Source organism: Microtus oregoni, unplaced genomic scaffold (assembly GCF_018167655.1).
Source record: "Microtus oregoni isolate MIOR12 unplaced genomic scaffold, Mior012 000077F_ref0000221, whole genome shotgun sequence".
Classification (NCBI taxonomy): domain Eukaryota; kingdom Metazoa; phylum Chordata; class Mammalia; order Rodentia; family Cricetidae; genus Microtus; species Microtus oregoni.
In genome coordinates this window covers 6,508,981-6,536,602 of record NW_024544029.1, presented here as the reverse complement: position 1 = coordinate 6,536,602, position 27,622 = coordinate 6,508,981, and the positions used below count along the sequence as shown (strand labels likewise).

General features: G+C 47.8%; 1 protein-coding gene across 1 annotated transcript; it reads left to right on the top strand.

Annotated features, from left to right (window-relative positions):
- Positions 1-9,677: 9,677 nt before the first annotated feature.
- Dnajc22 (DnaJ heat shock protein family (Hsp40) member C22) lies at positions 9,678-15,504 on the top strand. The gene is made up of 3 exons (XM_041642650.1): positions 9,678-9,853; positions 11,691-12,644; positions 15,068-15,504. Exons 2-3 carry the CDS (start codon positions 11,805-11,807, stop codon positions 15,251-15,253), a joined length of 1,026 nt encoding a protein of 341 aa, XP_041498584.1. The 5' UTR covers positions 9,678-9,853; positions 11,691-11,804; the 3' UTR covers positions 15,254-15,504.
- Positions 15,505-27,622: the final 12,118 nt, after the last annotated feature.

Here is a 27,622-nt window from a genome sequence, read left to right as displayed (position 1 = left end):
GTCCCCACCGCATCTTCACTTTCCACCCTGAACCTGGAGTTTGACATTCTCAGAGCTTAGAGGAAGATGGACACAGTGATGGGGTAAACAGAGATCAGCCTACAACACACTATATGGGGGACTACGGAGCTAAACAAGGGGCGGAGAGGGGGGAACGGGACTTACATATAACAAACAAAAATAAAACGCGATTCGCCACCACACGTCCCCGGTGCCCCAAATACCGAATATGGCAAAGGGCTCAGCCGGTACTTGTTGGCCAGAATGGAAAAAGGCAACTCTCCTGCCACTCCGACCCTGGTCTCTATGATTGGAGGGTCGCACAGAAGCAGAAGAAAAAGGAAGAAGAGGAGAGGAGAAGAGAGAGAGAGAGAAAGAGAGGCTAGGGAATCAGCAGGAAACGGACATCCATGAAATCAGAGACAGAAACAGAGATGGAGAGACAAAGCTCCGGAAAGAGACTGACTGACAGCCCCAGAGCGGGAGAGACAGAGACAGAGAGAGAGAGAAGGGAGCCTAGACAGGTTGACAGATCGAGAGAGAAATGTAAATGGCGTGCTGCAGAGAGACACCCAGGTCCGTGTTCGGACTCCAATGTGACATATCAACTGTGAGGAAGACGCGGGGGCAGGGCAGTTCTGCAAGCAGAGTGGTAGGCTGTGGGTCTGTGTGTTGTAACCGTGCTGGATACGGTGTGTGTGCTGGGGTGGCCATAAGACCCTGGCCTTGCTGTCTCTGGGTGAGTAGGGCTGTGACTTGTGGGCTGTCTTTGTGTATACATATGTGAGGCTGTTTGAAGAGGGAATTTGTATGTCTCTCTGTCTTAGTCCTAAAGTCTGATACCCACAGAAGCCAGCTCTCCTGTCTCAGGACTGAAACCCGTGGAATCTCCTGGTGAGAAAGAGTCGGAAGGTTCGGCTCACTTGCTCTGCCCAGACGGGCACCACCTGAGTCTTGCACTGATAATATCAGCCTCCCTCCCGAATTGTTTGTTACTAGAGAAAATAGAGAGAAGTTAGGCCCCACATAATGGCTGTCTGGTTGATTATGCATAGCAACACAATTCAAATTTGGATTAGGTATTAGCCACTCGCCTATAAAGGACACCATATCTGCTTTCAGAGTAACCAAGAAGGAACATTGGCTTTCATCAGAGTGCAGCGGGAAAGCCAGTAGCTGTGTCTTCTCAGGGAATAGAAGGTCAGAGGCTGGAGACTGGGGTTTAGGACCGAAGGGGCTAGGAGTCTTTGGAGACCTAACAGTAGACAGCAGCCGAGTAGGGTAAAAGCCAAGAGGGTGGTGTGTGGAAGAATATTTTGTGTAAAACAGGGCACGAGGCTCACCAGGGCACAGTTGTCGCAGAAGGGGATTTCTTCATCTCTCATTTCCTATACTCCTTCTTTGGATCCCCTGCTACAGCTTGTGAGAAAGAAGTGGCTGGGGGCTGGAGCTGGGCTGGGCCTTTGCTGGAAGTGGGGCGAGGTCCCGACCTGCCTGAAAGGATTGGTCGAGAAAGGATTGGCAGCCAGTGGGGGAAGGGCTCCTCCTCCAACCATAAATACAAATTTTATTCAAGGTCTTTGTCACCATTTGTCTTCCTCGGGGGGCTGAGGGCCATGTCGGCCCTGTGCATGTCTAATTCCAGATCTGCTCCCCCAGGCTGCATGATGGATGGATCAGGGAAAGCAGGTCTCAGTTCATGCCAGTCTCCCCTGCAGAGCCTCAGGCCTCATCCACCCCAGTCCCTACACCCCTCTTCTCTCCCTACATTCTCCCTCCATTCAGCAGAGGCCCTCTCTGCCCAGTTCTCCATCCACCCAACTAGCCCTAGTCCCCATCACCCCCTTTTTGATCCCCTCACCTCAGTCCCTTTCAGATGCCAGGTTTCTTTTCTGGAGCATCTTCTGCTCCTATCCCCAGGCCAAGCTGTGAGCTGCAGTGACCAGGCAGGCTGCAGGAGGCAGCGGTTGTATTTGGTGTGTGTGGGGTGGGGTGGGGTGGGGGGAGCAGGCTTGGCTCACAGGGAGCCAAGGGGCCAGCTCTATGAATTTATTCATGTTCTGTTGCTCTTTCCCCACGCTCTGGAATGAAGCTGCCAGCTCACCAGATCCTCATAGCTTCCTCTGCAGCTGTCATCGTCCAAAGAGGGACACTGTTAGGGCTAAGACCAGTAGGTCTTCCTGTGGCCAAAAATCTCTGAGAGAAAGCTGGGGAGTCGGGAAGAGAGCAGGGACATTTTACCCAGAGCCTCTCTGGTGATGGAACAAGGAGGTCCCAGTGAAGAGATGAGCCTAAGAACGGGAGCCGGGAGCCGGGCAGCCAGGGGTACAGCAAGGCAACAGAAGCCTGGTGCAGGGCTGGTGGCAGGAAGGTGGGGATGAGTTCAGCAGTCTCCTAAACAAAGCAGAGCCCTGTGTGGAATCCTGCGCTAACCTCTATCAATGACTCTGCACTTCCGCTCTTCCTAATCCCAAATTACACACTTAACTTCTCTCCAATCCTAAAACGAAACTAAATTCCGTAACAAGACCCTAAGGGGAATCCTTACTTTCTAGAACCCAAGGGTTTCCCCAGAATTTCCCCCAAGGCTATATAGCAGGTGTGTGTCAGAGCTCTAAGGGCCAGACTTTAGATTAGCATGTTATTAGCATATGATTTGCATGTGGCATGTGCCTTCTCGGCAGAAGTTTTCATGTTAAATTTTTATGAAGTCTAGCAGAAAGGTCCTGGCTCCTTGAAGGTTCTTTCTTTTTGTTCTTTCTCTCATACTTATTGTCACTGACCCAGACGCCCTCTAGGGAAGAAAGGGGTGAGGAGGTCAGCAGTGGAGTGGAGAGGGTGGAAAGACTGGCAGAGTAGCTGCCATCACCTTACAGGCCTCAGCTTCCTCATCTATGGGGGTGGGGGCTCGTATCTCATCCAAATCTAAGAACCCTTTCCTTGCCTCCTCTCCAGAGCCAGTGGGAGTGCTAATCTCCCTAACCCTCCATGTTCTTGCTTTCCTTTCCACTTTGGAGGACAGAAGCAGCTTGGACCCCCTGTATAAAAAGGAGAGAACTCTGTTCACTTTAGGGCACCGCAGGAGATAACAGTAGGTGTTTGTTTCATTTTAGGGTTTGTAACATGCAAGTCCTCCTTGCACCCTTTCGGCATCCCTAGGACTTGGGTGCTTTATCCCTCTCTGTGAAAGATGAGGAAGCTGGGGTCCAGAACTGGGAAGTGAATTGTCTAGTTACCATCCTGCAAGGAGATATTCCTAGAATGGGAATTGGGTGGGCTATTCTTCCAACGGGAGTTTTGAGGTTTCAGATTCCTTCCCAGTGCTTGGAAAAGAGACAGTGGTGCCAGAGGCAATGAGGGGGTGAGAGATGCTGAACAGAAGTAGGCAGCACGAATTTTATAGGGACCCAACAATCTACCATGTTGACTCCAACGGAGCAGTCTTAACTTGACACGTCCCCAACCTCTGCTCCAGTTGTCAACCCTGACACCCGCCAAGGTTCAAATATTGGCTAACAGAAGGACAGAGTTATTTTCAGAGGATGATTCAGACAGAGAAAGGGGGCGCAGAAAAAGGAGGGGGATGAGAAAACGAAGTAAGGTAGGGGAATTTTGCTTCCTTTGGCGCGGGTCACTCCCTCTGTGACCAGGGTGGAAAAGCTGGCAGCTTGACCTGCACACACACAGTTTGCCTTCTTTTGGGGATGATGGACCTGCACCGAAAACCAGGGCCTCTGCAGCCGCCAGGACAGCGTTTCTACTCATCAGCTAGCTAGTCAGCCCTCTTGACCTAGAGCACCATACAGCCTTGTTCAAAGACCCGCTGGTCTGAGAACAGAGCGGACTCCAGGCTCCCTAGCGAGCTGAGCGGAATGCTTCCAAATTGTTAGGCCAGAGTGCTGATTTCCTTCCGCAGCCCTGTACATCTACCCAGATGAGGCTTCTGGTCTTCGTCCGGCACCCTCTTCACCTCCCTTTGAGTTGGCAACACCCACCCCGTGCCCCAGTGTCTGGTTAATGAAATGTGGCAATTGACTGCACAGACAGCTGTCATGCCCCTCATTTCTCCGCTGGGATATTGAATCCCTCGCCGGGAGACCGACAGGTGAAAGGAAGTGGATGGGGTGCAGAGAAATGAAGGAGGGGTGCGGGCTGTTGAGAGCTGAGAGCCCAGGAGAAAGCGCCATTCTCCAAGTCTCCAGGGTTCAGTTAAATGATGTAGGCCCTAGGATGCTCTTTCTGTCCGGGGCCCCTAGTGTTTTTCCATTCTTTAACAAGCAGCAGACTTTATCAGCCCCAACCCACCGCCCTCGGACAACAGTCGACCTCACTTCTTGCCTTCACCCAGGACCAAGCCTGGCTTCAGTGAGCGCAGCAAGCAACGCCTCGCAGCCCGCGGCGGCAGCCCAGTGCTTCCTGCCATCTCCTTCCATCCCTTTCCTCTTGCTCCCCCTCCTTGCGCTCCCTCCTCCGCGGCCGCGGCCTTTATTAGGGATTCCGCGGCTGTCGGTCCCGCCATCCATCCTGTCCGCCAGCAATTAGGCGGCCAGACAAAGAGCAGCTTCGGATGGATGAGGGTCCCGGCGGATCGGAAATGTGAAGGGTCAGCGCTGCCGCCCGCGGCGCACCCCGCTCCCCCTTCCGCATAATCACCCGCTGCCCGTCACTCAGCCGGCCGCCCGGGAGCTCGGGAGCCCGGGAGAGGGCGGGGCTGTGACTGCAACCCAGGCACCCGGGCTGGGGCGGAGCAGACTCCAGCAGGTGCGGCTCCTGCTGGAGAGTGAACGGGCCTCCGAGGCACTAACACAGGAAGAGGAAGGAATTTGGGCATCCCCCTAAAGGGAGCTTGGTACCCTTCGCTCGAGACCTTTCTGAGGGGAAGTGAGGGGAAGTAGAGACTAACTAGTTGAGGGGGGGGGAGAGACAGAGAGAGACAGAGAGAGATCAAAGTCCTGGGTGTCTGGGTGTCCCCTGCTAGAAGACTGGAGGACTAAGCTTTTAGGATCTCCACTCCCAACGCCATCCCTTTCCGGGGAAATGCCAGACCTCTAGCCTATGGCGCCTCCTATCCTACTAGAATGACACTGCTCTTCCTATCCCCGCTCTCCTGAGTTAAAATCAAACCCATCCTTATCAAATCAAGAAATGCTCCAAATCCGAGCGAACCCAAGTGGAGCCAAGAGGAAGTTCAAGGAGTCCAGGTTTTACTGCAGATTCCTTGGCGCTGGCTCCCAGCTGACAACTCAACATTTCAATCTGACAATTAGTGGTCGGGGTTGGGGTGGGGTGGGGTGGGGGAGAAGGGCCCTTGCTGCTGGGGCCTCGGAGCCCTCCCAGCGGGAGGCAGAGCTGGGCGGTGCTGGCAGTGATGAACGACTCAGGGGGGGCCCAGGGCCCCGAGCGCGCATTCATTACTCCACTGACAGGCACAGGCGGACAGGGGCCGGGTGGGCCGCGAGTGGACGTGCCGGGAAAGAGGCCACCGGCAGAAGCAGGAGCAAGGGAGCGTTTAACAGAGTCTCATCGCTCCCTCTATTTCTGGTTTTTCACTTCGACCCTGGCCTTGACTACCTTGAACTTGGCCTCCCGGTTGTTGGCCATTTCCTTAATTAAAGAATTAGGAAATTGGAGATGGAGACAAACTCTGCCCTTGGATTAGGCGATTTAAGGTCAGATACCAAAAAAAGGATGTAGAATAGGCTTTATATGTAGGCGTTTTTTGGTGCCCGACCTAAGGAGAATTGTGCGTGATTGCTCACTCAGACAAAGGTGTGTGTGTGGCAGTGATTGATAGAGTGAATGGTGCATCAACGCCAGTGACTACGTGTGCCAGTGCCAGAGATGTGTCCTCCCCCCCCCACATACACCGATTTTTATCAGTGGAGGTGTGGCTTCATGTGTTGGGAGGAGAATGAGCCGCCACAACCCTCCACCTTGTACCCCCCTTTGACTTGCTGTCAGTTCTGTCTGTAGTTCTGGGGGAAATGGTAGCGCACAGGTGACAGCTGGGGAGTCTCCCGAGGGTGTGTGCTATGTTAACTGTGAGTGCTGTGACAGGGGATCCCTTCTAGCACCTTCCCCAAGCCTTGAAAGCAGTGAACACTCTCCCCTCTCCAAAGTCTCAATGTCTAATTACTTAGACTTGCAGAAGGATCACTGGGAGAGGGCTTGACCTACAGCCCTATGTATAGAGCATAAACAGTCTCCAGTACAAGACATGATCTCCAACCCATCCAGGCTCCCCTGGCTGGTAGAGATCTGAGCAGATAGACACCTGTGTGACACACAGGGTGAGAAAGCCCAGATCTTCTGATCTTTAAGGTAACCCATGTCTTAGGGCCCAGAGAAGCAGTAGTTTCTGGAGACCCCAGTCTTTGGACTCTCTGGCTAGTTCACACCTTGGGAAGATAATACCACTACACTACAATCGTCTCTTTTCACCTAGCTTTGTCTCCACCCTTCCACACCATTCTTAACCCATCAAGAAGTTGAGCCTGGCCTCTCCAGGACTGAATCTCCTCCATCTTTGGAACATTGCTTTAAGCAGGGCACCTTGAAGACAACTTCCATTTGCCTTTCTTTTTCCAGGGCTAGATTGGTCTTGGGGCTTCTATAATTTTGTCTCTTTCCCCTATGGTTTAACCGCTAGGGATCTCTTCCTAATTTGTCTCCCCAGATTTGGGATGATCTTTGTTCCTCTTTGGGCTCCGTCTCTGGGAATAGCCTGGTACAATAGTGAAGTGCTGTGGGGATCAGAAGAGGTAGAACTCCCTTGTTGCCACAATTGAGAACCCAAGAATGACCAGGCCATGCCAGGGCACGGCTGCTTTCGTTTCTCATTCCGGGCACAGGCGCCTGGTCGATGCCTTGCTGTCCACCCCCCCCCCTTGCAAACGGCCCTCCCCCTGGCCCCCGCCCCCTCCACCCGCCTGGAAAAGGCAAATTTGACATTTTTAAATCCCGAGCCTTAGAGGGATCGATGCAGCCCGAGGGCCCCGCCCGGGGTCGATATTCCTGATTGGGAAGCGGCCGCTGAGCGGAGCTCGCGTGTAAATCACCCGGACTGGGGGGTTGGGGGAAGTACTGGGGAACCTACTGAATCCCAGGCGCGCTCAGCGGAAAGGGTCCGGGTCCAGGCTGGACGGAGGGCGACCGACTGAGAAAGACAGGATTGAAAAGAACGGGAGAGAAGCCCTCCCAGGGCCTCTCCCCTCCCTCGTCTAGCCCTGCCAACTCCGGCGGCCAACTCCGGTCTCGCTTCAGCGGCCGCCATCCTCCGTTGCCCCTGGAGCCGCGAGGGAGGCTGGTGTCGGAGCCAGCCATGCAGCGCCTCCTCTCCGGCCGCTCCCGCGGGGCCCGGGCTTCGGCGGCGGCTGTCACGGAGCCGACAGGCTGGGCTGGCGGGGGAGAGGTGGCGGGTGTTGGGGGCGGAGGGGGAGGAGGTAGCTGGAAGCTAGAGCAGTTCTCGCTGAGTGGGCGCAACAGATGTTTGCAGAATTGAGGAACAACAAGGTGGTCTAGGGTAGCGAGCGACGCGGGCGAGAGGACGTGGGCACACTTAGAAATGAGTGCCTGTGAGGTTAGCAGGCACTCGAGGGCGCCGCAAGAGAGGATGGGGAAAGGTTAAGAAAGTCTTGGCCAAGCCGGGTCATCGCCTCAGTCTTCTGCACTTGCCGCGTTCGGTTGGGGAAACTAAGGCAGTGAGATTGAGGGGGGCCAGACGGTGGAAAGCGGAATCAGTGATGAAGGTTGGGGTGACAATCAATTTCCGCACTGGTTTCTGTAGTAACCAAGGCCAAGTCTGGGCTAGTGGCGGGTAAATATGTTACCATGCCTTCGACAGCTGCTCACTCTCCCCTCCAGTTTCAGCTCGTCAGATTCCCCTCACCGCGTCCCCACCTCCCACCCCGCGCCAGTTTATAGAACAATTTGGGGAAAACAATCCCGGCCGAGTGACGGCCCCGTAATTGTGACAAAGTGAGTGCGGACGGCTGGAGAGAGCGCTAGGGCGGGAGCGCAGCAGGGTGAGGCGCAGGCAGGGGCGCCTCTCGCCTATCCTGTCACCCCCTTGTTCTTATTCTGGTCACCTCATCCCTCTCCTTGACTCTTCTCCAATTCCTCTTCTCTAGGCCCCTTGTGCCTCCCTCCTCTTGTTTCTCCATCGCTCTGCCCTTTCCTCACAGAAATAGCTCTTCTCTCGCCCTCACCCTCCACCAACCCTCCCTAGATGTGCCTTTTCCTCGCTCATTTCTCACTCTCTCCTCCACCCTCCACTCTTTTCTCCATCTTTCCCTCGCTGTTACATTGCCCTTGGGTCCCCGGCTCAACCGCAAAATCTGCTTCGTTCCCTCCCTAGTCCTCCCTTCTGGGCTGGGCCCCGAACCTCCATCCCTCCGGCGTTGTTTCTAGGTAGTCTGGCGTCCCGGCTACTTCTGGGTTCCTGCTGCGCCCAGGAGGCCTGGCTGCCTGCGGGTCCCCTCCCCCTCCGCCGCGGCGGTCCGCACCCGGCTCCCGGCACCCAGAGCTAGTTTGTTTGTCCAGCGGCGGCGGCGGCTTCTGCCCGCGTGTTTGCCAAGCTTAGCGCGCCGCCTCGCAGTGCGGGCCCAATTAAGTCTCATTCATTATTCAGTGGCCCTGTCGCGCCCCCACCTCCACAGCCATGGCTGGGTTGTCGTTTCGCTGCCCCTCCTCAGCCCTAAAGGGACCAGATCCCGAGCTGCCTTCTCATCCCCACCTGGAGGCAGGGGTGTTGGAGGAAACGGAAACGTTCTGCCTACTGTGCACGTGTGACCCTAAGTGAGGCCCACTGGCTCCATCCCTACCTCTAGCCAAGACCAGGAGATCGTGTAGATCCAAGCTTCTTTAGAAAGAAAGAAACTGAAGCTCAGGAGAGGGTGTGACTTGGCCAAGGTCACCGAGCTGCACCCGGGGTTGGAGCCTGGAATATTGAAAGCATTCCAGCGCTGAAGGAAGAAGGTGGATCCCCCCCCCCCCAGTTCTGATTATGGTCTTAATCTTCCAGGGATGCGCTCCTGTATCCCTTGCTAGTGTCTTTTTCCTTTGCTTCAGGGTCAGAGCAGCTTCGAGGCTCTCTGGATTTGAGGCTATGCAAGGTCAGGCTCAGGTTTGGGTGTGGAGTTCCCTAAAACTTGAATAAGACAGTGAGGCAAAATAGGGGGTGTTGATAGGCGCTCCCATTTGCTTATGGGTGGCTGTCTCTCCCTTAGGAAATTAGAAGTGATACAATATTGGCCATCTTGAGGCTCTTTGGCGTGTGGAGAGAAGCATTCAGCCTGAAGTGGGAGAGCGATCGACTCCCATTTGAGGCGGGGAGAGGAGGTAGTTGAGTTTTAGTTTTATCGATAGGGATCGCCTTTCTTCTCCCTCACGTAGTCGCACTGTCGGGACCGCTTTGGCCTGGGGTGTCCCAATCTCGTGAAAAGGTGATCTGGGACTTTTGGGGAACCTTCCTTCTGTAAGCGGCAGCACCACCTGGCGGTTGTGGTGACGCTCTGCAAGAGGTGCGCTCCGCCGGGGGTGGGGCGCTGTTCCAGGTCCTAGAATATAAAACTGGGTGAGCCTGGGGTGAGCTTCCACAGGGTTTACCCGAGAGGGCAGATAGAGGAAGGTAGGACCGGAAGGTGATTCTGAAGAGGCTGACGAGGGCTTCGGGGAGGGGCCTGGCGGAGGTGGCCTGACTTCAGAGACACAGCACTGAGAGACAAAGTCCACTTGTGTGGCAGTGGGAACAGAAAGGGAGAGAGGGGCCATTTTGATTCTATGGTCCAAGGAAATGACTAGTCTGAAGCGGCCTGAGCAGCCAGTACTGCGGCTCTACCGGGACTGCCTGAGGGTGAGTTCGCTTGAAGTAGGTAGGACGGAACGGCAGGCACTCTTTGCTGCTGAATTTGATATTCTGAGGATTTTTGCAGCCTCTTTGTAGAGGCTCTTCAATCTTGTTTGGGAACAGGACGGTTGAGAGGTGGGGTGCTAAGGTCTAGGTCAAAATGTTTTCCAGAATGTTTAAGTGGAAGGAATTCAGGATCCCTTTCAAGTTTGACTTGTGGGAAATTTTCATGGCCTGGGGAGATGGAAAGTTTCGCTGGAGAAGGTTCAAACCTTGGGCCACACACACGTGGAGTTAAAGGGGTGGTCGTTTAGATAAGACACTGATTTTCAAAAGGGTTTGAAACTTTGAAAAAGTATTCTATTAAACCATCCCCACCTCCACATCCCCCCTGTGAGCCATTAAGGGGAGGTGTGAAATTTAAGTTGCTTCTTCTTCTTTTATTTATTTTTTTTTGTTTTTAAAATTTATTTATTTATTAAGGATTTCTGCCTCCTCCCCGCCACCGCCTCCCATTTCCCTCCCTCTCCCCCATCAAGTCCCCCTCCCTCATCAGCTCGAAGAGCAATCAGGGTTCCCTGACCTGTGGGAAGCCCAAAATGTACTTTATGTATGGGTGTTTTACTTGTATCTCTGTGTGTGCACTGTGTGGTGCCTGGTGCCCTCGGAGACCAGAAGAGGGTATCTGTGAACTGCCATGTGGGCACTGGGTACTGACTCTGGGTCCTCCGGAACAGCGGTAGGTAACCTCAGCCATCTTTCTAGTCCCAAACTTCTGATTTTTTGTTGTTGTTGTTGTTGTTGTTGTTTTTGTTTGTTTGTTTTGTTTCCTGTTTTTTTGTTCAGGCACCCAGTTCTTAGCGTCTCACCTAAAAACATTTAAAACATTCTCATCCCTGGGCATGCATGTTGGCAGATGCTATAACCCCACTTGGGAAATGGGGGCAGGGAGGTCAGGAATTCAAGGGCATTCTCAGCTATAGCCACTTAAGACCAGCTTGGCTACATAAGACTGTGTCTCCAAAATAAATAAATAAAAGAAAAATTAAAAAAAATGAAGCATTCTGCCCCCCCTAAATTTGGAGCCACTGTAACAGGACTGAGGAGCTAACAGAAAGTCATGAGACATCTAACCCCCCAAGTGACCTTGAGGTAGGACTGGACTTTGTAGCATGAGTTCTAATTGGTCTTACAATAAAAACTCAGTCAGCTATCAGGGGGTGAAAGCTGAAGGATCAGAGAAGCGGTGTGGCCAGCCCCTAAGTTCTTACCTCTACCAATGCTCAGAACAAAGGGCCCATCCTGTCCTCAGATTGCAATCTCAGACTGCATCTCAGACTACAATCTCAGACTGCATCTCAGACTGCATCTCAGACTGCATCCTCAGACTGCATCTCAGATTGCATCTCAGACTGCATCTCAGACTGCTTCTCAGACTGCACTGGTTCTATTTCCTCCCACCTTATATTCCTCTTTCTGCTCAGCCATATCACTCCTGTCTCCACCTTTCTAGTGTTGGGACGAAAGGCATGGGATCCCAAGTGCTGGGATTGCCTTTGTGTGAGCTCTGTTTCTCTTTTAGACTGGATCAATTTCTTGTAGCCCAGAGTAGCTTTGAACTAGCAGAGTCTGTCCCCCCAGTCCTGGGATTAAAGGTGTGTGTCACCACTGCCTGGCCTCTAGTGGCTTGGCTTTGCTCTCTGATCTTCAGGCAAGTTTTATTTGTTAAAATGCAAACAAAATATCACTACAGGACTTGACTTGCATTATGGAGAAATGCTTTACTGTGTTGGGGTTTGGATGTCGTCTGATGAGTCTCCCTTTTCCTCTCTCCATCTCTTAGGGTCTAAGGATAACTCTCGGGACAATGGTGATTCTCACAGAGGACCTTGTGATTTCTGCGTTCTAATCAATGTCAAATGCCACTGGATTTGTTCTAAGTCTCTTGCCCTAGAGGATGGCCAAAGGGCTTCTGGTGACCTATGCCCTTTGGGCTTTTGGGGGTCCTGTTGGACTCCACCACCTGTATCTGGGAAGGGACAGCCATGCCCTGCTCTGGATGCTTACCCTGGGCGGTGGTGGGTTGGGTTGGCTCTGGGAGTTCTGGAAGCTCCCAAGCTTTGTTGCTCAAGCCAACAGGATCCAGGGTCAGAAACAGAGGCCAGGAGAGGAGAGACCATCTCTGAGTCTTCTTCGCTTTTCTGGCCAGATGATAGTGGGAATCTATTTTGGTCTTGTGGCTCTGATCAGCCTTTCTTCCATGGCCAACTTCTACATTGTGGGCCTCCCACTGGCAGTTGGCTTAGGGGTCTTGCTGGTGGCTGCTGTTGGCAACCAGACATCAGACTTTAAGAAGACTTTAGGAGCAGCCTTCCTCATTTCCCCTGTATTCTATGGCCGCCCCATAGCCATTCTGCCCATCAGTTTGGCTGCCAGCATTACAGCCCAGAAGCATCGCCGGTACAAAGCTTCAATGGAGTCAGGGACGATCAGCATGCGGCTCTACCATCTGGGCTTGGCTTACCTCGCCTTCACAGGCCCACTGGCCTATAGTGTCCTGTACAACACAGCTGCCACCCTGAGCTACATGGCAGAAACCCTCGGTTCCTTCTTGAGTTGGTTCAGCTTTTTCCCACTTCTTGGCCGCCTCACGGAGTCTGTCTTCCTTCTGCCATGCCGGATCTGGTGGCTTCTGGTTGGGGATCCTGACTTCAATACCAGACAGTTCCAGGAGTGGGAAAAGCTCTATGAATTTGTTGACAGTTTTCAGGATGAGAAACATGGGCTGGCTTACCAGGTAAGCCTTTCTTCTTAGGCAAGTCTCCCTAGGGCCTGTATGGACTCTGAGGGTTAGAAACCCTGATGGAGCTGGTAGTCTGCATGGGAAGCACTTTTCCCGAGGCCTGCTGCTGCCCAAGCGCAGGAAGGATCTTCTGGTTTTTCTGGGCTCCTGTGTGTACGGCATGAAGGTGCACTACAGATGAGAAATACATATGAGTAATCAAAAAGGTTAATTTATTTCCCCGACGGGGACCCAAAAAAAAAAAAGGTTAATTTATTTATTATGTATGCGGTGTTCTGCCTGCATGTATGCTTGGATGCCTGAAGAGGGTATCAAATCTCATTCTAGATGGTTGTGAACCCCCATGTGGTTGCTGGGAATTGAACTCGGGACCTCTGGAAGAGCAGCCAGTGCTCTTAACCGCTGAGCCATCTCTCCCCAGCCCACCCTTTTTGTTTGTTTGTTTGTTTTGCAAGACAGCGTTTCTCTGTGTAATAGTCCTAGCTGTCCTGGAACTAGCTCTTGTAGATCAGGCTGGCCTCAAACTCACGGAGATCCACCTGCCTCTGCCTCTCAAGTGCTGGCATTATTGAAGTTTAACAGATAAAGTGTACATGCCCCTCGGGTTAAAGAATGGGACACTGCCAGCTCCAAGAGGATTCCTTCCTATCCTTTCCCACTCTATATTCCTGCCTTGGAGATCAGCTCTTTTCCGCCATCTGTCACTGTGGATTAGGGGCGTTGGTTCGTGGTGTAGGAGATTCAGTGCAGAAACCCTGTGTGTGCCACATGAGTCTATAACACTGAGTCTCACCCCAAGTCCTACCGTGATATACGAGGTTAAAAAGTTTATTATTGTGTATGTGTCCATGTACCATAACATGAATGTAGAGGTCAGAGGGCAGTCGGCAAGACCGGAGTCTCTCTTTATACTACGTGTATTCCAGGGATCGAACTCAGGCTTGTCCTAAGTGCCTTTATCTACTAAGCCATCTTGTCAGCCCAGTTTTTTTCTTTTCTTTTGTTTTGAGACAGGCTCTCACTATGGAGTCTTTGGTCTGGAATTCAAAATATAAGCCAGGCTGATATGTAAATCAGGCTGGCCTCCAACTTGTGATCCTCTTGCCTATGCCTTCCAAGCGCTGGATATTAACAGCACATGACACAGTGTTCAATAGGTGAGATTTTTGGTTGTTTTTTCTTTTCCTCCTTTTTTTTTTTTTACCCAACTTTTGTCTATTCTTTTTTTTTTTTTAAGATTTATTGATTGTGTATATGGTGTTCTGCCTACATGTATACCTGCACACCAGACGAGGGCACCAAATCTCATATAGATGGTTGTGAGCCACCATTTGGTTGCTGGGAATTGAACTCAGGACCTCAGGGAGAGCAGGCTGTGCTCTTAACCGCTGAGCCATCTCTCCAGCCCCAGTTTTGTCTATACTTGAACATCCAATAAATGGGATCACCTAGTACGGATCTGGGATTTTTCATTCAGCATTAAGTTTATAAGATGTCGTTAACTTGCAATTTGAAAATAGTCTGTGTTAATTGTTGTAGCTTATCCTACGCACAGTTTATTTTTTATTTATTTATTATGTATACAATATTCTGTGTGTATGCCTGAAGGCCAGAAGAGGGCGCCAGACCTCTTTACAGATGGTTGTGAGCCACCATGTGGTTGCTGGGAATTGAACTCAGGACCTTTGGAAGAGCAGGCAATTCTCTTAACCACTGAGCCATCTCTCCAGCCCCATATGCACAGTTTATTAAATATATAACTCTATTGTTAATATTCAGGTCATTCTTTCCTTTCTTTTTCTTTTTCTTTTTTTCTTTTTCTTTTTCTTTCTTTCTTTCTTTCTTTTTTTTTTTTGAGGCAGGGTTTTTGAGACAGAGATGGAGGAAGGAGCCAGTTTTAGCACTAGCTCCGTAGACCAAGCCAAGCTGGCCTCAAACTCACAGAGATCCGCCTGCCTCTGCCTCCCAAGTGCTGGGATTAAAGGCATGCGCCACCACCGCCTGGTTTAAGACTTTTTCAACCAAGTTCCTTTAAGCATTCTTTTCAGGTCTTTGGTGGACCTATGTTCACTTATTTTTCTTGTGGGGGGGATCTCATCAAGGGTGTGAAGTTCTAGGTTGGGATACATTTGTGATTAAAGAGATTCTAGCTTTTACGTGGTATACTGAATTTGGAGGGGATATTTGTTTGTTTGGGTTGTTTTTCTCTCACAACTGTGGATCAAACCCAGGACCTTACTCTGTCTACTTAGGGATGTGCTCTGCTAATGAAACATACTCTTGGCCCAAAGGGTTAAAATTCCAAGGCTCTGGGCCATTCTGGATGCTAAATAGCCTGGTTTTTTTGAGAAGGAGGGAAAGACTCAGGGGCTCTGAGCACTTATGAGATGCTAATTTGTGAACTCTGTTTCACCAAGGTTTTGGGCCTTCCAGAAGGGGCAACCAATGAAGAAATACATCGACGTTACTACGACCTGGTGAAAGTTTGGCACCCAGACCATAACCGGCACCAGATAGAAAAGGCCCAGAGGCACTTCCTGGAGATTCAGGCTGCATATGAAGTCTTAAGTCAGCCCAAGAAACCCAGAGCATCCTGGGGGTGAAGAGCAACACCTTGAGGAAGGACTCATTCTCAGCAGAGCTGGGTGGCATATTCAAAACCTGACATCCCAAAAGTGTTAAGGAAGCTGTTTGCAACAGAGAGGAGGAAAACTTTGAAGGGATGAGAAGTTTGTGGTAGAATATATATTTATATTCTGAATTCCTAAATTCTTGGCCACTGTATTCTTGATTATATTTTCTTAATACCATTTAGTGAAAGATATAATATCAATAAAATAACTTTCAAAGAATATACCACTGTATCTTATCCAAGTACATTGATGTATGATGGAGGAAGGTTATTTATTTATTTATTTTTTTGGTTTTTCGAGACAGGGTTTCTCTGTGGCTTTGGAGCCTGTCCTGGAACTAGCTCTGTAGACCAGGCTGGTCTCGAACTCACAGAGATCCGCCTGCCTCTGCCTCCTGAGTGCTGGGATTAAAGGCGTGCGTCACCATCGCCCGGCTAGAGGAAGGTTATTTTAGTTTTTATAAATGTGTAGTGTAATAAGAGTGGCGGGCTGTGTCCCGCCACCCAGCCGCCCGCACGGCTAGCTTTACCCGAAATAATTACACGCAAACTGTATTCTTTTAAACACTGCCTGGCCCATTAGTTCCAGCCTCTTATTGGCTAGCTCTTCCATGTTGATCTAACCCATTTTTAATATTTTGTGTAGCACCATGAGCTGGCTTACCAGGAAAGATCTTAACCTGCGTCTTTCTGGAGTGGGAGAATCATGGCCACTCACTGATTCAGCTTTTTTCTCCCAGCATTCTGTTCTGTTTTTTCCGCCTACCTAAGGGTTGGCCTATCAAATGGGCCTAGGCAGTTTTTTTTAAATTTATTTATTATGTATACAATATTCTGTCTGTGTGTATGCCTGCAGGCCAGAAGAGGGCACCAGACCTTATTACAGATGGTTGTGAGCCACCATGTGGTTGCTGGGAATTGAACTCAGGACCTTTGGAAGAGCAGGCAATGCTCTTAACCACTGAGCCATCTCTCCAGCCCCCGGCAGTTTCTTTATTAATAAGAAATCACTCCCACATCAGTGTAGAGCACTGGTTTAGGAGACTGAAAAATATGAAGATTCTAATATTTCATATATTGTCATATGACAAGAGAAATCCCAGAGACAATGTCAAAGTTCCAGAAAAATGTTTTTATTCCACTTATACGTTCTGGTTCTATGCTTTTCCCAAAAGGGATAAGTTGCGGTGACAAGGAGGAAGCACCTCTAATTGGAACAGTGTGTGGAGCCCCTCGTGGCTTTGGGACAGGCTGAATTCAGGTCTTCTCAGGACTCGAAGTCTGAGTGAGCATTGTGCCACTCTCAGGAGCATCTGTTATAGAAGATTCTAACATGGGTATAGAATACCAAAGTCTGCCCTGTTCACTGCTTGAACTAAATGTCATGGGACTAAAAAATGATGTACTGGGGTATTAGAAGAGGAACAGATGATGTTGTTTTATGGGAATCTGTAGACCAGGCTGGCCTGAAACTCACAGAGATGTACCTGCCTCTGCCTTCAGTCCTGGGAATAAAGGCATGTGCTAGAGAGAGAGAGAGAGAGAGAGGGAGGGAGGGAAGAAGGGAAGGAGGGAGAGACAGAGACAGAGGGAGGGAGAAAGAGTGAGGGAGAGACAGAGTGAGGGAGAAAGGGGAGGGGGCTCATCATTGAGGCATTATCTAGATCAGGTTGGCTAATAGATAGGTCTATGGAGGATTTCTTAACTCCAGTAACTAAAGTGAGGAAGCCCAGCTTGAATGCTGTCTGTACCATTTCGTGGACTGGGACTGAATGAAAGGGGGAAACAAGCTGAGCACTGGCATGTACCCGTTTGGTGCTGTTCCTTATTGTGGAGTCCCTGTGACCAGAGCCCTCAAGCTCCTGCCTTGACTTCCCAGACATGATGAACTGTGCTCGGCCTGTAAGTCGAACGAATCCTTTTCACGAATCCTTTTCTCTTTAGTTGCTTTTCTCCGGGTCTTTTATCATGACAAGAGGAGCTGAAACTGAGACAGGACTGACGGAAAGATTCATGATTTTATATCTCATGTGTCTTTAAGGCAACTCGGGAAGCCCCGGGGAACAAGCAGTTATGTGTTTCAAGGAGTCCTTATTGAATTCTAGCTAGATGTGGAAAAAGAGATCAGGATGTCTCACTTTGCAGAGGAAGACTCAAGACCAGAAGCATATAAAATAATACACCTTTCTTGCCATCTTCTTGATTTTTCAGTGTGTTTTATTCACACTTTTTCTTTCAAAATATCAAAGTTTAAAAATTCTAAAAAAAGGAAGTGGAGAGATGGCTCAGTGGTTAAGAGCATGGAGGACCTGGGTTCAATTCCCAGCACCCACATGGCAGCTCACTACTGTCTGCAACTCCATTCCAGGGGATCTGACACCTTCACACCAATGCACATAAAATAAAGTTAAATAAACTATTAAGAAAAAGAAATCCCTGGGCTGGAGAGATGGCTCAGTGGTTAAGAGCGTTGCCTGCTCTTCCAAAGGTCCTGAGTTCAATTCCCAGCATCCACATGGTGGCTCACAACCATCTATAATGAGGTCTGGTGCCCTCTTCTGGCCTGTAGGCATACATGCAGATAGAATATTGTGTACATAATAAATAAATAAATAAATATTTTAAAAAAATCCTTTCTCTTTGGGGCATTTGTGTGTGTGTGTGTGTGTGTGTGTGTGTGTGTATGCATGGTTTGGACGCTGAACTGAACCCAGTGCCTCAGGAGTGCTAGGCTAGAGTGGTATCTCAGAACCGAATAGACCTTCCTTACTTTTCATTTTGAGCCAAGGTCCTGCTAAGTCGCATGTTTCCTTGTGATCCTCCTATATCAGTTTCTGAAATTGGTGTTGTTACAGCCTGGGCTAGCAAGCTTGCTGGAAGTTATTTATTGGTTTTATGGAGTTAGGGTGTGGCTAAGAGGTGTTCTCTCCCTACCTCTGTTTAGACATTCTTAGACCAAGATGGCCTAGAACTCACTATGCAGACAGGACTAGACTTTACCTTGTAGCAATCCTCCTGCCTCAGACTCCCAAGTGCTGGGATTACAGGTGTGAGCCACCATGTTTCCCTCTAAAGAGTGCATTTGAGGTTCTAATTTGATCCCCAGCCCTGAAAAAGAGAAGCATCAATTATTTTTATTGGGGGGATGCTAAAATTTTCTTCTCCTCTAGGTTACAAAGAACAAAGACAATACCTCTTTCTTGATGAGAACCTGTTCTTCAGGTCAAATCCCTCAATGTCCCCTTTTCCGTACTAAGTAAGACTTTTCTGAAAAAGTCCTACATTTTAGTAGATAAGAGAGAAGTGAGAAGCTGGGCCTCTTCTCCCATCTGAGCATCAGGGTCTCACGTAGCCCAAGGTGGGCCCAAACTCGCTTCGTATCTTGCTGGCATCTTCTGCCTCTCACGCTCTGAGATCCTGGGTGTACTGCACCAGGCTTGGCCACGTCTGCCTTTTCTGTTGCCCGGAGGGGGACTGGATGAGCCTTCACCACTGTCTTAGGGGGGAGTCAGGAAGAGCTCTGTGAATTCTGAGTTCATGGCCAGCCTGGTCTACATTGTGAGTTCCAGGCCAGCCAAGGCTACACAGAGAAACCCTGCCTTGAAAAACAAACAAACAAACAAAAAAAAAAAAAACCAAAACCAAACAAAATCTAATTATATATTTTCACACACACACATTTTCACACACCCCTAAATGCCTCACAGTCACCCTGCCTTATTGTCCCAGTAGCCACTGGTGACCACACTCTGTGTGCTCTTTATTATGCTCTGTCTCTTGTTTATTCTGAGGTTTACTTTCATTAATTAATTTTCTTAGATCCTTTTCCCCTCCTCTACCCCTGCCTTTAGTCCTCATTCTCATTCTCGTCTACCTCCCTGGCCTATATCTATTTTTTTTCCCTCAGACAGGGTCTCACACATCCCCAGGCTGACAATGACCTTGAACTTCTGATCTTCCCCAGTGTTGGTGTGAACAGCACAGCACTACTGGGGCAGATTTATCTAGTTTGTGTTTTTGAGACCGGCTCTTACACTATAGCTCAGACTGACATGGGACTTTCTGCGTAGCACAGTCAAGCCTCAAACTCCTGGCAATCTACCAATGCTCCCCTAGTGCCAGGATTAGAGTCATTAGCCACCACACTCGGGTCTATCCTGAATATTTTGTATAAATGGAATCAGACAATACGTTAACCTTTGTGTAGGTCAGGCTTCTTTCATGTAGCATGACTTTTCAAGGTTCATCCATGTTACTGTATACAGCATTATTTATTTTCTATTTAAATAATTTACTTTTAAAGCTATTCAGTCATTCCTTTTTAAGAAATATTTACCTTTATATACACACATAGATATGTATATACAGGAAAGAATGTTGCATCGATACCTTCATGCCTCTAATTCATTTATTCTCTTGAATTATTCCCTTAGAATAAATTCCCATGAGTGAGATTATTAGGTCAAAGGGCATGAACATTTTTACAGCTCTTGTCAATATTGCTCTTAAATTGTGGTGTTCAGAACTAATGCAATTCTCAGTGTGTTCAGACAGAACAGGGTTCTGTGGGGCTATTAAGTTCTCAAGGTCTGGACAATATATCATCCTTTAAATCAAGCAGCCCAGGAATTTATTAGTGCTTTTTTTTTTCCTTTCTTGTTCTCTCTCTCCGTCCTTTTCCCTTTCTTTGTTTCTAGCTTGCATGTCTGTGTTACTCTTTGAGCTTCCAGCCGACTTGCATGTTTCCCCAGCATTGTATCTTTATTTCTCTGTTTTGTGACAGACAAGGATGACTTTAAATTGCTGTCCCTGCCTCTACCTCTCAGATGCTGAGATTACAAACAGTACAAACATGAACCACCAAGCTTGGGTCATGTGGAGCCAGGGATCGAACCCAGGCACGCTAAAAGAACAAGACCATCTAAGGCCCACCTCACCCCATCCCACACACTATGCATTAAAGCTGTGTTTGCAGCGATTCTAAGACCTAGCAGCTTTGTGAGGATCTAGGACTTGAATTTAGCATGTCTTGGGGTAGCAGGCTTTTTCTTTCCTTTTCTTTTCTAAAAAAGAATTTATTATGTATACAATATTCTGTCTGTGTGTATGCCTGCAGGCCAGAAGAAGGCACCAGACCTCATTACAGATGGTTGTGAGCCACCATGTGGTTGCTGGGAATTGAACTCAGTGGCTCTTAACCACTGAGCCATCTCTCCAGCCCCCAGGCTTTTTCTTTTAGGCCACCAACCAGCTCCCAAATCATGACACAGAGGCTTCTTATTAGTTTTGAATGCTTGGCCTAGCTTCGACTTATTTCCGGCTATCTCTTTTAACTTAAATTAACCTGTTTCTCTTTATTTACCGTTTGCCTCAGGGCCTTTTGCTTTTCTTTCCTTCGCTTCTCCTGTCTAGTTGTCTGGCAACTGACTGGCTTTTGGCCCCGGGCATCTCCTTCTCTTTCTTCCTTGTTCTTTTCTCCTTCTCTTCTCTAGTTCTTCTCTCCTATTTATTCTCTCTGCTCAGCAGCCCCACCTATCCCCCTCCTGCCTAGCTATCGGTCAGTCAGCTTTTTAATTGTTTTAAGATTGATTGATTGATTGATTTATTATGCAGTGTTAGTCCTGCAAGCCAGAAGAGAGCACCAGATCTCATTGTAGATGGTAGTGAGCCACCCTCTGGTTGCTGGGAATTAAACTCTCAGGACCTCTTAAACTCTGAGTCATCTCTCCAGCCCATCCATTCAGCTTTTTATTAGACCAAACAGGTGCCTTAGGCAGGCAAAGTGAAACAGATGCAACACATCTTTACATAATTAAACACACATCCTTAACATTGTTAAAGAAATTCAGCATAAACAAATGTAACATAGCTTTACATGGTTAAAGTAATATTCTACAGCATAAACAAATGTAACACATCTTTACATAGTAAAAATAATATTCCACAACTATCTGGTTTTCTTTTTCTTTTCTTTACCTTTTTTTTTTCTTTTCAGTTTTTCGAGACAGGATTTCTCTATGTAAAGTCCAGGCTGCCCTGGAACTTGATTTATGAACCAGGTTGTCCTCAAACTCACTGAGATCTGTTTGACTCTGCTGGGATTAAAGGCATGTACTACCACCTGACTTTAAAAAAAAAATGTTTTATTTATTTTTTCCTTTTTTTTTTTTTTGGATTTTTGAGACGGGGTTTCTCTGTAGCTTTGGAGCCTATTCTGGAACTAGCTCTTGTAGACCAGGCTGGCCTTGAACTCACAGAGATCCACCTGCTTCTGCCTCCTGAGTGCCGGGATTAAAGGTGTGTGCTACCACTGTCCGGCTTAAAAAATGTTTTATTTATTTTAATTATTTTTTTTAATATGCATTGGAGTTTGACTTGCATGTATGTCTGTGTGAGAGTGTCAGAACCACTGGAAGTGGAGTTGCAGACAGTTGTGAGCTGCCATGTGGCTGCTGGGAATTAAACCTGAGTCCTCTGAAAGAACAGTTAGTGCTCTTAACGGCTAAGCCATCTCTCCAGCCCCTCTTTAAAAAGTTTTTCACCTTTATTTTTGTTTTATGTGTATGGGTGTTTTGCTGGCATGTATTCAACTGAGTTATCTCTCAGGCCCACTTCCCTCTGTATGTATGTATTATGTATACAGTACTCTGCCTGCATTATCCCTGAAGACCAGAAGAGGGCACCAGATCTTATTACAGATGGTTGTGAGCCACCATGTGGTTTCTGGAAACTGAACTCAGGACCTCTGGAAGAGTAGCCAGTGCTCTTAACTTCTGAGCCACGCCCCCCTCCCACCCCATACAATTTTCAAAGTCTGATAGTGGCCTCTCCTTAGGAAGATAATTTCCAGAGTTCAGTTATTCCCCTTTTTTGGTGAAAAGGGCAGAGAAACTGTAAAGCTGAATTTGGGATGCTGTTAAAGGCAAACTCCAGTTGCAGGGTGGCTTTAGTTGTGATGTAATTTCCTGGAGAATTTGGAGTAGTCTGTTTCATTTTACTTAGTCTCAGTGATAAAGGCCCTGTGTGCAGCTTGATGACCTGAGTTTAATTCCTTGATCCCACAGGCTGGCAGGGGAGAACCAACTCCTGAGAGCTGTCCGGTGGCCTCTGACCTCCAGTCCTATGCCCTGAGAAATTGACCTTGCTTTTGATTCAAGCCCCTGTTATTTTTTTAAGCACCCATAACCCTGTTTTTTTTTTAAAGATTTATTTTAGTACATTGGTGTTTTGTTTACATGTATGTGTCTGTGAAGGTGTCTATAGTAGTATTTGTGCTTTAATAAATAAAGCTTGTCTGAAGACCAGAGAGCAAAGTAGCCATACTAGTCAGCCATAAAGACCAGAAGTGGTGGCACACACCTTTAATCCCAGGATTCGGGAGACAGGCAGGCTGATCTCTGTGAGTTCAAGGCCACCCTGGTCTACAAGAGCTAGTTCCATACAGGACCCAACGCTACAGAGAAACCCTGTCTCGAAAAACTTGGGATCCTGTGCCTTTAATCCCAGCATTAAAAAAAGGAGTGTTATGGCTGGGCAGAGAGAGAAATACAAAGGTGAAGAGACAGGAACTCAGTGGAGTGTGTGGAATCTGAAGATTCATGGAGACAGGATCTTGTCCCTTTGGTCTGGAGATTTGATAGAGATAAAACGTCTCTCCGTGGTTGGCTGCTTTGCTTTTCTGATCTTTAGGTTGAACCCCAATATTTGTCTCTGGGTTTTTATTATTCATGCTAAATTTGGGTTTAGGGTACGAATTCACAAACAAAGCGTTACAGTCGCCAGCATAGGCCTGAACTACACGCAGAGTCAACACCCTACTGGCTAAGTCTTCTTTTACCTCTCCTGGGGTGGGCTCTCCCTGAAAACTCTTCTCAGGCTGCTGTCACACTCTGTAACTGCCTTGAAATCCAGGCAGTCTTTTACTGGCCTACTCAGCAGCAATAAGTCTCACATCCTCATCAACATCGTCAGCAAATTTGGTAAGACCAAATCTGGTCTGTAAAATTTGTGAAGTTTTACAGGGAGGACCTAATTAAAAGAGAGTATCTTTTCCCCACATTAACAAACGGGGTGTTCCATTGCAATGGAGGGATTTGTGTCTCTGTCTGATGATACACTGGACAGTTTGAAAATGGAACAATTCAATGAGAGGATAACTAATTTGGGTCGAATTTATGTAATGTCAGTTGTAAACATTATCAGCTTTATCATTTTTAAAAAATATTTATTAATTAATTAATTTATTTATTTATTATGTATACAATATTCTGTCTGTGTGTATGTCTGCAGGCCAGAAGAGGGCACCAGACCTCATTACAGATGGTTGTGAGCCACCATGTGGTTGCCGGGAATTGAACTCAGGACCTTTGGAAGAGCAGGCAATGTCTGTCAGATATGGATGCCCCAATGTTGCAGAGGAACTTTGGGTGACTTTCCAGACAGACAGCTGTTTCTGTCATTTCTCACATTTTTTTGGAAGTCGCTTGCTCACACTTCCTGACTACTCAATTATTTCCTTCTTGTGTCTCTGAGGAAGTTGAAAATCAGATAGTTATAGTTTTCCTTGTTTACCAGACACAGAAAGCAAGTAGTGAAAGACCTGGATAAATCCAGACCCCCCCTAGCAGGAAAAAATAGAGCCAAAAATCTAAGCAGGCAGAGAAGAATCAGAAATCTAGGATTAGCCTGTTCAGTTTCAGGAACTAGCTGAAGATAAAGTTAAATTGTAATCTTGAGTATAATCTTGAGAAGCAGGGAGTTGCCCCCTTTGTGATCATCACTGGTATTTTTGGAATTTTCTGTGATGCCCTCCCTACCCCTTTTGGATTACTGGGCTGTGGTTTCTTCCCTTAAAAATCCCTTCTCCCAGTTACTTGGGGTCTCGGCCCCAGTGCACTGGTCGTGTGATTGCAGCAAGGACGGTCTCTCGTGAGTTACTGGGGGGGTCGTGTTATCCTGAGACTTGAGTGAGAGTCTCCCCACACCGGGGGTCTTTCAGTAGATAGAAAGTAAATTAGGCCCAAGACTTTGGACTCACCAAGATAGGATAGAAATGGAGTATTTTCTCTGAATTTGTCAAATGCAAAGGGACTAGACATTGTTGATGTAATTATTGCCTGTATTTATTATATATAGTTATTTACTTATTGTATATATTTTTTCTTATGTTGGTTATAGCCTTCTTTTCATTTTAGACAAAAAGGGGAAATATAGTGGCATATTAACTTTGTTTTAATAAATAAAGCTTGCCTCAAGATCAGAGAGCAAAGCAACCATACTAGTCAGTCATACAGGCCAGTGTGAGTAGTGGCACACATATTTAATCCCAGGATTTGGGAGATAGAAGTAGGCAGGTCTCTGTTAGTTCAAAGCCACCCTGGACTAGGCAAGATTGAATCTGTCTAAAAGAGAAACAGAGCTCATACAAAGGTGATCCCAACACTTGGGATCACAGGTCTTTAATCCCAGCACTAGGGAGGTGGAGACAGGAGCAATATGGCTGGGTGGAGAGAGGAATATAAAGGGGAGACAGAAACTCAGTGGAGTGTGGAGCCTGAGGATTCATGGAGACAGGCTCTCTCTTGGAGACAGGATCTTGTCCCTTTGGTTTGAAGATTTGGTAGAAGTAAAAGGTCTCTCCAGTGGTTGGTTGCTTTGCTTTTCTGATCTTTAGGTTGAACCCCAATATCTGTCTCTGGGTTTTTATTATTCGTACTAAGGTGTCAGATCTTCTGGATCTGGAGTCACAGACAGTCGGGTGCTGGGACTCGAACCCCGGTCCTCTGGAAGAGCAGCCAGTGCTCTCTTAACTACTGAGCTCACTCTCTACTGGGCACTTGTCCTCCACATTTCCCTTAAGGCACCATGAGGAACTGAAACTTCCTCAGTTGTTCTGCTGGTTGGATTTAGTTTTGCTTTGTTTTGGTTACAGTGAGTTTTAAACAATAAAGTAAAAAATTTATGTGGCATTCTGGTCGAAAGAGATGTCATTTTAACAGGCTTTTTCCTTTCTCTTCTTTCTCCTTCCCTCCCAGTTCTCTTCCTTTGTCCTGCTGCTCACCCAGCTTTTACCTGTCCATTTGTTTATTTGCAGATTATAATGCTAAACAAATCTTTTTTTTTTTTTTGTTTTGTTTTTTTTTGAGACAGGGTTTCTCTGTGGCTTTGGAGCCTGTCCTGGAACTAGCTGTTGTAGACTAGGCTGGCCTCGAAATCACAGAGATCTGCCTGCCTCTGCCTCCCGAGTGCTGGGATTAAAGGCGTGCGCCACCATCGCCCGGCTAAGCAAATCTTTCTAACAAGTTTCCACAAAAGAAAACACTGTCCTGTGTAAAAAAGTTGAACAAATTTAATTCACACTGTTCCAGACCTCGAGACAAGGTTTCTCTGTAGCTTTGGAGCCTGTCCTGAAACTAACTTTTGTAGATCAGGCTGGCCTCGAACTCACAGAGATCTGCCTTGCCTCTGCCTCCCAAGTGCTGGGACTAAAGGCGTGTGCCACCACTGCCCGGCTATTTGTTTATTTCTAAATTGTGTGTGTGTGTGTGTATTTTTTGTATGTGTCTTGTGTGTGTGTATGTGTGTGATGGTGGGGACATGTGCATGTTGTGAGTACAGCGCTCAGGGCGGCCCCGAGAGGCGTTAGATCCTCTGGGGCTACAGCTATACATGGTTTGTGAGTCACTTGACACGAACACTGAGAACCAAATTCGGGTTTTCTGCAAAAGCAGCTGGACTCCAGGCCTAAACTTGACCTTGACTCTTTTATATACACACACACACACACACACACACACACACACACACACACAATTGCTTGTGTGTGGGGGACAGGGACTGAAGAAAACTGACCTCTGGTGTCTGCAGGCACGTGATGCAGACATACACTCAGGGAAACACCCACACACATTTAAAACGATAAAAAATGAGTTGGGCTTAGAGGCGCAGGAGTTTAGACCCAGCACTCAGGAGGCAGATACAGACAGATCTCTGAGTGTGAGGCTAGCCTGACCTACAGAGCGAGTTCCAGGACAGTCTGAGTCACACAGGGGAACCCTGTCTTGAAAAACAAAAAAAAAAAAAACAAACAAGAAAGGGAAAGGGTTGGCGGGGAGGGAGGGACGACACAACACGGGACACTGTCCACATGTTCTGCTTAGAGTCTCCAGAGCCATCAAGGCTCCCGTTACTTCTCCACTTTGGGCTTGATTGTTTTTATTTTTTTCTCTTTCTTCCCTGGAACCCAGCAGCAGTTTAAAATTACTGCACTTCTGTATAATTGGAATTTGAAAGTCTGTGACTGCTTAAGCCGTGCCCACCGCCCACCGGCTGGAGAGTAGGAACTCAGTCCTCTATGCAGGTGACCTCCCCGCGAGCATCTGGCTGGCGAGACCCTTCAGGGTGTCTGCTGTTTCTGCTGTCCTGTCTTTTTCACCTCATTTCCGCTAGTCTGAAACTTTGCATCCCTTTTGTGACCTAGTTTAAGGTTATTCCGGAGTAAAACCTTCACTGATTAATTCTGCCTTCAATAAGCATTCCCTTTGAATTTCTTTAGTATTCTTGTCTAAATTGTACCTGTCTCTCAAGATTTTCTTTCTTTTTTTTTTTTTTTTTTGATTTTTCGAGACAGGGTTTCTCCGTAGCTTTTGGTGCCTGTCCTGGAACTAGCTCTTGTAGACCAGGCTGGCCTCGAACTCACAGAGATCCGCCTGCCTCTGCCTCCCGAGTGCTGGGATTAAAGCGTGCGCCACCACCGCCCGGCTCTCAAGATTTTCTTACGTGTTGCTGTGTGATTGTCTTTCTCATGTTTACAAGTATTTCTTTAACTTCACCAAACTCCTTAAGGGCAGGATTTGTCTTCTCCAAAGCAAATAACAGAGCATTTAATAAATCTGTAATCCTGGATAAATTATTTAACAAGCTTGGGGTTTAGTTTTCTCATTTCTTACATGGGGATAATGTTGCCTGTATCATAGGAATGAGACAATCAAATGAGACAATGTATTGAGAGTTTTATAAATTATAAAGCATTTTATAGCAGGTGGCAAGCCTTAGATTTATAATCCTCCACAGCAACCTCCCAGATGCTCCCCTCGGTTTTTTTTTGTTTGTTTGTTTTTGTTTTTGTTTTTTGAGACAAGGTTTCTCTGTGTAGCTTTGGAGCCTGTCCTGGAACTTGCTCTGTAGACCAGACTGGCCTTGAATTTACAGAAATCTGCCTGCCTCTGCCTACCGAGTGCAGCCTGGCACTCACTATGTAGCTCAAGAAGTGGTCTCCTAATCACAGAGATCTATGTGCTTCTTCCTCCTGAGGGCTGGGATTAAAAGTATGTGCTGCTAC

Bases quoted from the DNA above. Each gene is read 5' to 3' on its own strand.
- Dnajc22 (XM_041642650.1), top strand. From the start codon at position 11,805: ATGGCCAAAGGGCTTCTGGTGACCTATGCCCTTTGGGCTTTTGGGGGT. The intron at 12,645-15,067 runs GTAAGCCTTTCT...TGTTTCACCAAG, and splicing joins AACATGGGCTGGCTTACCAG to GTTTTGGGCCTTCCAGAAGG.